The 12,536-nt window shown below is 38.2% G+C and overlaps 1 protein-coding gene across 1 annotated transcript in view; it reads left to right on the plus strand.

The window, feature by feature from the left end:
- Nucleotides 1-12,536, plus strand: part of LOC142332762 (uncharacterized) — a 689,554-nt gene that overhangs the window by 453,803 nt on the left and 223,215 nt on the right. Inside the window, exon 5 of the mRNA XM_075379377.1 lies at nucleotides 10,805-11,446. Coding sequence (XP_075235492.1) covers nucleotides 10,805-11,446 — 642 coding nt within the window. The remainder of the gene's footprint in view (nucleotides 1-10,804; nucleotides 11,447-12,536) is intronic.

Raw genomic sequence — 12,536 nt, forward strand, 5'->3', positions numbered from 1 at the left:
ATAGATGTTTTGTGTTTTTATTGTGGCTTTGATGAGTTTATTTATTCTTTCATTCCACTTTGGATTTTTTTGGAGGTTGTGTGTGATGTTTTCCACCAAATATTTAAAGTTTTCTACTAGTTGTATGTTATTATTGTTTATTTTTATTTTGCTTATGCATAGTGGGTCTCTCACTAGATGTTTTATTATATAGCAAGTTCTCGTGAGATGATAAATTTGATTTTGTTTGTAACAAAATCAAACCGTACTGTTTTGTTTCGAAGCGCCAAGCATGTGTTCTCTCTTAAACATCTATTATCTCTACATATATTCCCGTCTACCAACAAGCAGGCTCAAAAACCCAAATTGCACCATCATTCATTGCATTTAAGATCGTACATGAGAAGTATAACCTTTCAGATAATACTTCAGAGGATATGTATGAGTGTAAATGAAGTGAAGTCTTGTACAGGCTACATTTCGACCATTCCTAAGACGTGTGGTTAATTGAAACCCAACCATCAAAGAGAGTCGAGTGTGGATACTCAGCCTGTGGACGTGTATTTCTAGCTCTGCGTTTTATGCGTTTTTGGTTTGGTTTTTTGCGGCATTTTTATTGGACAAGTAGTGAATCATTTCGAGGTAACGGTAACGGACAATTGTGTTCAATTTTGTGAATTTTGATGACCGGACTGTGCTGTAATTACGTTTTTTTCTGTTGTAACTTTTTTCTCCATAAAAGCCAGTGTTAAATTGGCCGTTGAGGCTAGTGAAAATAAGTTAAGTCAGTAGACAAGTAACCACAAGTTTGTGACGTCACGGCTGTTGTAGTAAAAAACAACTTAGAATAATTATCGACAAAATAAGTTATACTAGTAAAATTTTTTTCAAGTGTTTGAGGCTCTTATAAAGGGGATTTTCCTTTCCTAATAACTCCTTCCCTGACCAATATTTCCCAAACTCCTCTCGTATCTATCCGATCCGAGACCAATACCTTCCATAGACCCCCATCCCCCCAATTTTTCTGATGATAGATTCGGGATCATACATTTTCCAACCCCCCTCAAAAAAAAACCCGTCAACCCAACCCAATCCCCGACCACCACCCCCGAGTGGGATATCTACGGACTTGTAATTGAGCTGAGAGTTCAATAAAAATACTGGTGATTTTTTAATTCCTTCCCTATGGAAGAGGGGATGGAATTAAGTGTTTCCGAGGAAGAAGAGACTACCCCTACATTGTGCGATCTCACTTATAGGCTGGGTAATGCCCTTATAACATTTAGACAAAATCTGGTAAGTCTATGGTGACTCATCAAAAGGTCTATGAGAGGGAGCTGACGAAGATATATAAGTCTTTTCAGCATCTTAATGACACAATGACTGATGTGGATACTAAATCACAGGGGACACAGACCGAACACTCCAGGGCAGAAGAATTGTCGGACATTCTTGAATCCGAACTGATCGACGAACAATTAATCGATAGATTGCCTGGTCGCTGATCCACATGGGCCATGAACAGAGTGACACTCTGTTCATGGTCCGTTGACACTCAATCTGATAGCTCTGACAGATGTAATTTTGTAGACTTGAACAAGCAAATGAGACCTAGTGCTGCTAGCGGCAAATATGCTAACGCTAAACCGGGAGCAATCAGCATAGACAATACCACCATTCTAGACGAAGATAGTGTTTCAACTAATTGGACTAGATATACGGTCCTTTACGACTCATCAGCAGGATACCGCGCTACAGCCGCCACTCTCCTTAGGGCGTTGAAACGAGTAGTGGTGAAAACCAGGGGTCCGGTCTTCGTGCTTCCACCGGGACCCACGGGTACAACGGTAAGGAAACCGATCAGAAAAGAGAAGGACCTCCCGAAGATGGTCCTGGCCAGATTGGGGGACTCGATTCGGGCTCGTCAAGATCGACTTCAACCAGGAGAGGCACACCACCAGTAACTGATAGCAAGACTATCGTTATTAAGGCTGAGAGAAAGACTTATACCAACCTGTTGAGAACAATGAAAAACAAAGTCACCCAGGAAGAGGCATTCGAGACCCTTTCCCTCCGAAAAGGCCGAAATGAAGAATTAGAGGTGTGGATAAAAGGGGCAGAAGGCAGGAGAACTCGCCACTCTTCTGAGCGATCGGGCAGCAGAACTTCAGGTGGACCTACGTTCTAGGGGTGACAGAAGGGTTATGGTCCATATTAAGGACCTCGACGTAGACACAACCGAAAAGAGAAGCGGTCTCCAAAGTTGTAGGCGCGGGGGAGACGTTCCAGGTCTCCTCCGGAGGAGACCCGGAAAGGAGCCTTGTCACACATAACCCTATAAGTTGTAGCCTCCCTGGAGCAGTCAGCGTTGCTATGTTTAGATTAAATTTTGTATCTGAATCCCATAAGTATGAATCGTGTAAAGCGATATTTAAAAAATTAAATATGTTCAACTTATCTTTATGTTTATATTTATGAATGTGGAATCTTTGCTAAACAGAATAATTACTATTCTTAAAGAATTAACAACATCCATCTTTACAAAACCAGACTACGGAACTGTTTTTGCGGAACTAAACACAGTACTTCGACTTATGAGAAAGGATCTAATATACTTTCTTTATCATTTTGAAAAAATTGCCAGATCATTCGGAAGATATTCACACAGATTTATTTAAAATATTATTAAACGATTTCTTTTTTCAGAAGTAGTACTCTGTCGATGAAGTTTTAAATAGCAATAATAATAATAATAATAAAAATAATAATAATAATAATAATAATAATAATAATAATAATAATAATAATAATAATAATAATAATAATAATAATAATAATAATGATGACGACGAAAACGATAATGATAATGATAATAATAATAATAAAACCTGATTTATATGTATCCCGTTCAACATATACACAAATACGTGGTGAAAATTATTTTCAATAGTGTCATATATCTGGGTTCGAATCCCGATCTGGCATGACATTTTCACACACGCTACAAATCATTCATCTCATCCTCTGAAGCAATACCTAACGACGGTCCCGGAGGTTAAAATAAAAAAATAATAGTACCACCTGATTAGTGAATTATTTTTTAGTAATTTTTCATGTCTAACACATTTATTTACATAAATATATTTAAATAATTAATATGAACTTTAATCACATCTATTTTTTTATTTTATAACTTTGTTTTTTTTTATAATTTATTTTATAATGACGTGATCTATATAATGCATTATTATTATTATTATTATTATTATTATTATTATTATTATTATTATTCGGGGCCCACACGGCAGGCGAAAAGATATAACATCAACAAAATCGACGAGAATAAATTCTCCTCAAAGATCTCCTCAGGGGTGGTAGCCCCTGAAAACTTCGCCAACGGGGGGGACGCTGGCGCTGAAGCCGTAGTTACTGCGACTATGCGGCTGATCGCTTCTGCATGCGACGCCTCCATGCCCCACGGGGGGCCGAGGCACCAGAAGCGACCCGTGTACTAGTGGACACCGGAGATTGCGGGGTTGCGCCGGGAGTGTCTTCGACTAAGACGAGTGGCGCAACGTGCGAGGAATCGCATAGACGCGAACGCCAGGTCAGCCGAGTATAAGACGGCAAAGAAGCGGCTCCGTCGAGCCATCAAAATGAGCAAGGCACGCTGCTGGAGAGAACTGACGGAGACCGTGGATGCAGACCCTTGGGGGCTAGGTTACAAGATAGTAACTCGGCGATTGGGGGTCTCGCGGTCACCAGCTCCACTAGACGAAGCTAAAGCGGAACACGTCGTTAAGACGTTGTTCCCGGCGCACTCGGTCCGTGCCGAGCGGGACTTCAGCAACGCGGGCGACTTCCCGCTCTTCTCGATGGAGGAATTGGAAGGAGTCCTACGGTCGCTGAAATGTAAAAAAGCCCCTGGTCCCGACGGTATACCGGCCGAGGTACTCAAACTAGTGGGGCGCTGCAGGCCCCGTCTTCTACTAGACATGTATAATGCATGTCTGAGGGCTGGGTCTTTTAGCGCCAGGTGGAAGACCGCGCGTCTTGTGCTAATTCCCAAACGAAAAGAAAACCCAGAGTCGCCGTCCTCCTACCGCCCATTGTTTATGCTTGACACAGCTGGGAAGGTATTGGAGAAGCTGTTAAAGAAAAGACTGGTTACGGCGATGAATCAGGCAGGTGGCCTGTCACCTAACCAGTACGGTTTCCGGCAGGGTCGGTCGACCCTAGACGCAATTCAGGAGGTTGTTGAGGCAGTGCGGCGAGCAGAGGACCACAATCATTTTTCGCGACGTGTGGTCCTTCTCGTTACGTTGGACGTAAAAAACGCGTTCAACTCCACACGATGGAGCGATATGATTCGGGCCCTGGAGCATTCGTTCCATGTGCCTCAATACCTTCTGAGAATGGTAGACGCATACCTGAGGAACCGCGGTCTCATTTACGAGACCGCAGCAGGCTGGCGTAGGACTACGATCACGTCAGGGGCGGCGCAGGGGTCGATTCTCGGCCCCGACCTTTGGAACGCCGTCTACGATGGCTTGCTGAGGCTGGAGATGCCTGAAGAATCTGCCTTGGTTGGGTACGCTGACGACGTTGCGCTACTTGTCGCAGACCGCCACGTGGAGCGCGCCCAACTGAGGCTCAGTCGGGCCATGCACAGAGTCGGTGCCTGGCTGGACGATCATGGATTGTCTCTAGCTCTCAGCAAAACGGAGATCGTAGTTCTCACGAAGAAACGTATCGACACCCTTCTTTCCCTGCGGGTCGGGGTAGAGGTTGTCGAGACCAAGCCGGCCGCAAAGTACCTCGGTATGATGATTGACCGGAAACTCAGCTTTGCTGAGCAGCTTCGTACAGCCGCCGACAAAGCTGCGAGAGCCGTAACTGCTCTCAGCCGGCTTATGGCGAATGTCGGCGGACCGAAGGCCAGCAGACGGCGATTGCTGATGTCCACGGTACATTCCATCCTGCTATACGGGTCGGATGTGTGGGCCCAGGCATTAAGAGTTGCGATAAACCGGAAGCGGCTCGCGCAGGTGCAATGCACCGCAGCCTTGCGAGTCGCTTCCGCGTATCGGACGGTCTCCGAGCCTGCAGTACTTGTGGTCGCCGGCGTCATACCCATTGCTACTTTAGCAAGGGAGCGCCAGGCGATCTACGGGAGGCGGCGGGCAGGCGGAGACCGGGTGACCATTGCCAACGAGGAACGCACTCGCACATTCCTCGCATGGCAAGAGACCTGGGACCACGAGACCAGAGGACGATGGACCGCAAGGCTTATTCCTCTGGTCAGACCGTGAACGGAGCGACGGCATGGAGAAGTGGAGTACTACATGACCCAATTTTTAACGGGTCACGGGTACTTCCGCGCTTACCTCCATGTCATAGGGAAAGCGCCGTCCCCCGACTGCCTGTATTGTCCCGGTGTACGGGACGACGCTGAGCACACCTTTTTCAAATGTGCTCGGTGGGCGGCAGATCGAGGGACATTAGAGGCGGATCACGGAGCACTGAGTCCCCACAACGTGGTTGCGATGATGCTCCGTGACCTGGGCAGCTGGAAAAGCGTAGCCCGATTCGTCGGCAACATACTCAGGGCCAAAAAGGTTGACCTGGACAGTCCTGAAAAAATTAGGTAGCACCTAACAGGCTAGTATAGGAGGACTCGACCGGAAGTAATGTGATAAACGGTTCCGGGTCGAGCCCTGGTAGAAAGGGGGGTGGTTTTAGTCGGTAGTCCGCTGATAGTGATTGGATAATACCATCAGCGGGAGCCCGACACTCCGTGCGTAAATGCATTTCCATCTCCCTCCTAAAAAAAAAAAAAAAATTTTTATTATTAACTGATCTGAATAAAAAAGTTATTGGTTTTATTTTTTACTGTTACGATAATCATGAACTAGATGCTTCTCAATCGCACAAGTTACAGTGAAGAATTGCTAATTTTTAAAAATAGAAATATCCTCTAAAATTTACCAAAAGAGATGTGAATCCGTTTGCTTATGAATCTTTTTCCAGAACAATGGTTTTTATCAAAAATCTTTTGATAAAAATTTTTATTACATCTTAACTCCTTTGAGATTTATAGATTACAGATAATCCCTCAAAACCTCCTCAAAATTCTTAAAATGGATTTTTTTTTCAAAAATATATACAACTTTCAACTTTTGGAACAATTTTCAAAATTTTGGAATAGTGTAATTCGTTGTGAGATTTTAATGGCTAAAGACAAAAATTCCTGATAAGTAAAAATAAATATGAGAGAACATCACATATTTATATATAATACATTGATTGAAATGAAACGACTAGCACTAGATAGGGAATCTTGGAGAGCTGCATCAAACCAGTCAAATGACTAAAGACAAAAAAAAAAAAATTAATTGATATTTTATAACCTAGGTTTAACTGTATTAATTCAGATGATTTAAAATATTTTGAGAAATACAAATATTTAGATATGGATTTAATATTTCTTTAAATTCATAGCGATATTTTTTTTTATTATATAACAACTCTCTCTCTTTTTCCTGTTTAGCCTCCGGTAACTACAGTTTAGATAATTCTGCAGAGGATGAATGAGGATGATATGTATGAATGAATGTAAATGAAGTGTAGTCTTGTACATTCTCAGTTCAACCATCCCTGAGATGTGTGGTTAATTTCAATTAACCCAACCACCAAAGAACACCGGTATCCACGAGCTAGTATTCAAATCCGTGTAAAAATAACTGGCTTTACTAGGACTTGAACGCTGTAACTCTCGACTTCCAAATCAGCTGATTTGGGAAGACGCGTTAACCACTAGACCAACCCTATGGGTTATTATATAACAACTAGAAAAGTAAAAATTTACATTGTATTTTCAATTTTTCAGTGAAACTAATATTTATAACTAATTTTAAATTTTGAATAAACATAATTTATTTAATTAGTAGGTTAAACTTAGGATTTTATTTAAGCAAGATTATTTTTCTCATTAGAAAAATTACAAAATCTAAAATAGTTACATAAATAACTAATACAGTTTACCTAACCTTTCCTTAGACAACCAGTAATTAATTAATATAATGAAAACGGTTTATTAATATAATGAAAATTTTAAATAAAATGAAAAAGCTCAACAAAAATATAATTTTTTTTTATAAAATACTACTTGTTATAAGCATAAAATTTTAATATTGGAAATTAGTATTAACGTTCAAATTATAAACAAGAAATACCATGATCGTGCTCTAGATTTATATTGTTAATAGTGCATACCTATGAATAGTTAGTTAGTTTTATCGGTTAAAAATTCTAACGGAGTAATTAAAATCAATATAAACTATGATTTACATTTTCAGGAAGAATAAAAGAAAATAATTATTTCCAAGTATTGACTAGAAAATTAATTATTAGAATAATTACATCACTGTTATTGGCATTTTAAAGAAAGTTTTTGATAATAAATTGAAAATTAATATTATTTTATTTAGTTTTACTCACAAGAACAAAAAACCTTCGTGTATTTTTATTGTGCAAAATAATGGAAGAAACAACTACAAAAAGTAATTATGCATTTAATCTGAATAGAGGAAAAACTATTATACACTTTATATCCTGTCAAAACATGTAACATTGAGATATAAAATGGCATTTTCCGACGGAAATATTTAAATTTACGTCGCTATTTTTTTCCGTCTAATAAGCGAATAGGTTATAAATACTGTTATATGTTGTATACGGTTCATTAACAAGATTAAATAAATAAAATTGTTAAAAAATATTAATGAAGTATCGTTTAATATAAATAGAAATGAAAATAATAATGAATTAATTAAGACTATCACTGAAGTAAATCCGATTTCTTATATCTTTGAAGAATTTTGATGTACCGATCCGATCGGGTCTGACTTTATTTCGTTTATCGTCGTATGTTGTTTTCCTTATTCTTGATCCATTTTTCTCTTCTATGTCGTGTTACATAAATGTAGTTCGGGCTCACCTGGTTTTAATACCCACCTTTCAGATAATACTTCAGAAGATGAATGAGGATGATATGTATGGGTGTAAATGAAATGTAGTCTTGTACAGTCTCAGTTCGACCATTCCTGAGATGTGCGGTTAATTGAAAAACCCAACCACTATAGAACACCTGTATCCACGATCTAGTATTCAAATCCGTGTAAAAATAATTGACTTTACTAGGACTTGAACGCTGGAACTGTTGACTTCCAAATCAGCTGAGATTTGGGAAGACGCGTTCACCACCAGACTAACCCGGTGGGTTATTTCTATGTGTTATGTTAAGTTATGTGCATTGATGTTTTTCTTTTCACGGACTGTCTATTGCTGCCTTTTTGTTGGGCGTGAACTTTCGTCGTGTAGACCGTTTATACGGGACTCATAAGAGGCTTGTCATTTTATTTTGTCTAGATATTGGTTTTTCTATTTTTCTTTGCGTTTGTTCATGTTTTTTTTCTGTCGTTATCCTGTGGGGTCTTAACTCCATCGTGACTGATTTGAGTTTTAGAATGGGATGTCTAATACCCAGAGTGTAATTATCTGGATGTGTGGATGGGCGTGTATAATAATTTAAAAAAAAAACAAAAGGACTGGTGAAAAAAATGAGGTTGCCAGGGGTCGAATCGTGGATATGTGTAGGGGCAACGGAGGTAGCCTCATTGTTGAAGGCGTTTCTAGTCCATCCACATACAAGAGTGGTTGGGTTGGGGCGCTGCGATGACGCATTAAGGACCCTCAAGTTATGTGAGGTGAGCGCGCTATTCGGAGGGAGTATGCGTGGGGTGCATACCCGGACTTTGATTAGGATATAGGGACGGGAAGGGCAGCCTTTCTGAAGAGAGGCATCGGGGCAACTGGATACAGTTGTCATGATGTCTCAATGAACCAGGTTTTATGCACTAGAGTGGGTTATTCTACACCCACGTCACTCAGGGCCGACCGAGGCAGCGCCTTCTATGCGATTACCGGTTGCCCTTGTGGATTAAAAATGGTCGAAAAAAGGTTCGGGCCCATCTACATTCAGGTGGACAGCGAGTAGTCATCTCACTGCCAGTTTGATATAAGGTGGGAGACGGCTAGCTACAACGGATCTGTGCAGAAAATAAATTTTTTGTTCTTTAGCTGCATAACAAGCCTTTTTCTTTTCCTGCTTTGCCTCCGGTAACTACCGTTCAGATAATACTTCAGAGGATGAATGAGGATGATATGTATGAGTGTAAATGAAGTGAAGTCTTGTACATTCTCAGTTTGACCATTCCTGAGATGTGTGGTTAGTTGAAACTCAACCACTAAAGAACACCGATATCCACGATCTAGTATTCAAGTCCACGTAAAAATAACTGGCTTTACTAGGACTTGAACGCTGGAACTCTCGACTTCCAAATCAACTGATTTGGGAAGACGCGTTCACCACTAGACCAACCCGGTGGTTTTGCGTAACAAGCCTAACAGGTGATGTACTTAACGGGTTAAAGCCCCCGATCTTCTTCCGCCTTCTAGAAAAATAAAATATCTGGTTTTGTATAAGTCAAATGTTGTGGGGCACCCGATACGATGAAAAATTAACTTTCAAAAATGATACACCTATTTTCAAGGTTAACAAACATATCCTATCAGGCTTATAAAGAGAAATTTTATAGTGGATCGGTTTACTGATTTGAGCCGATTTAATAATAATATATCAGTACCGCAAGAGCAACGAAACGTAGCTAACTTTTAACTTTGCAAGTGATATCTTTACTGTTCCTCGAACTGTTATAGCGACCAATATTCTCAGAGGAAATTCTCTGAACATTTCGTTTTATACCTAAGTTATTTTATAAGAATTATGGCTGTTAGAATTATCGAGATTGTTCGTGTAAAACAACTTTATATATCCATTTTTATTATGGAATACTGAAATTTATATACTGCTTTTACTAAAGATACCCTTGATTTTATTATATTATTCATGTAGCGAATAACAAAGAATTAAGTAAACATGTATTTATAATTTTACTATTTAATCTCAAAATTAACATGATTGTAAGTAGAATTTAACATTAAAACCTCGAATAACCAATTTTTTTAATATCCATAATAACCTTATTCCAAATACGATAGATAATCAAGATTTTATCATATTATTTATCTTCTTTTTTTGTTGGTTGTAATCGTAAGAATCAGATTCTCATACTAACATTGTAAATGATAAATAATTAATTATGCATCGATTATTTCGCATATATATATCGATATATAATAATATAACATGTATACACCTGACCGACCACTACGAGACATCTCGTAACGAATCGGGATTTTCCGCTAGTGATCGGTACATTCCGCTGCTAAGCTAAGGGGGATTCACACAGGCACATACAAACGGAATTTTAGTACGGTTGAATTATTATAATTTAATAATACTGGAATGTGCCGATCATTTACCATTTTTAGTGAGTTCAAGGACATAATCCGTCAATAACTAAATGAAACATGTTATTTATATCGGTTATAAATCCGGAACGGTTCTGTTTTTCACAAGAACTGCCGCTACAGCGAATATTATTCTAAGAGAATAACCGATGTCTCATCTACCTGAGATGCATATTATTACGGCCATAAAAAGCCACAAGTAAAGAAACGAATTACAGAATGAAATAAAAGCTTTACATACTCTTTCCATTATAAAATAATGCGTAGTTGTAAAAGTCATTTACTTTTATTACAAATTATAATAAGTTTAAATTTCATAACTTTAAATTTTGTTTAAATAAATCAAACAAGTAAATTTATTTATTTTTGTTGTTTTTTTTTTTTTTTTCAGAGGACTCCATCTTGGTCTGGTTCTGTTTGGATTATTTAGCGGACGTATTATATTTAGTCGACATAATGTTCCATTTTCGTACCGGTTATTTAGAGGACGGTGTATTACAAACCGATTCATCGAAATTACGTAATCATTATATGAATTCGACAACATTTTACATAGATTGTCTTTGTTTATTACCGTTAGATTTTCTATATTTATCGATAGGATTCAATTCGATATTGCGTTCGTTTCGATTAGTAAAAATATATCGGTTTTGGGCTTTTATGGATAGAACAGAAAGGCATACGAATTATCCAAATTTATTTCGTTCGACTAGTCTAATTCATTATTTGTTAGTTATATTCCATTGGAACGGTTGTTTGTATCATATTATATATAAAAATAACGGGTTCGGTAGTAAAAATTGGGTGTTTGGTGATAGTGAGACGGCTGATGTCGTAAAACAGTACCTTCAAAGTTACTATTGGTGTACGTTGGCTCTAACGACTATCGGTGATTTACCTAGGCCGCGAAGTAAAGGAGAGTACCTGTTTGTTATTCTACAATTACTCTTCGGTTTGCTGTTATTTGCAACGGTACTCGGTCACGTGGCAAATATTGTCACAAGTGTAAGTGCTGCCCGCAAGGAATTCCAAGGTAATTTTATTTTTTCGTAATTATTTTTTAATAAGCATTACTATTACTATTGTCATAATTATTTATCCATAATTTCGTATTTAAGATGTTTTTTTTTTTGACAGGCTGATCTGAGTTAGAGGAAGGTTTGTATTGTTATTTCTAGTTCAGGAATTATTAGACACCTACACCTTTAAATGATTATTGTGTTTTGATACAGAAAGGAATTAGGTAAACCTCATTTGCTAGAGTGAGTAAAATGATTATACAATTTATTTTTATTTGTACCAGATCGTTCCAATTCTCTATTTTTAATTTTTCCTTAATTTTGTTTTTATTTTGTAGTCGTGTGAGATCGCTATGACGATTTTATATTCATTCGAATAAAAAATATGCCTACACGTTAGATCGCATCATGTGATGACAGTATTACAGATACAAAAAGTAAAATAGCGCTGTTAGAAAGTCAATTCTTCAAATTAAACCTTATACACAACAGTACGAACGTGTTTAATTTTATTGCCTCAAACTGTTCGCATTTACCAAATATAATCATTAACGTTTTGGAAAAACACTCATTGTTTTGCAAAAATGTGATCACCAGAATGGCACGAATTTCTTCCTCGATTGCTTTTATTATCGTGAAGATATTTCGTTTGTAGAGGTAAATCTTTTCCAATAGTCATATGACATCGGAAGAAGGAGATTGACCATTCTATCGAAACTTATTTCCCCAACGAGATTGCGTTTGGTAATTCAGATTAAAAATTTCTCTCACCGAAATTGTATAATGAGGAGTGTACCATCCTGTTAGAAAAACAAACATTTCCATCACTTAACTGCAAGTTTACGAGGGAATCAGAATACCGATCAGTATTAATGATTTTCAAGATTCGCAATTTTTAATTATTCTTCCCCACCAATATTAATTGATAAAATTTTTGATAGATCCTCATTTTAAAAGCATCTTTTTAATAATTAGAGAATTTTCTGTGCCATAAAAATGAAATTTGTGTCAACAATTAAAGCATCCGTTCACGTGGAACACAACTTTATTAGAAAAATTCAGTTTGCGAAACCAGTGTTTCAAAAAAACTTATTTAACAAAAGC

The sequence above is a fragment of the Lycorma delicatula genome, chromosome 12 (assembly GCF_047948215.1).
Source record: "Lycorma delicatula isolate Av1 chromosome 12, ASM4794821v1, whole genome shotgun sequence".
Lineage (NCBI taxonomy): Eukaryota > Metazoa > Arthropoda > Insecta > Hemiptera > Fulgoridae > Lycorma > Lycorma delicatula.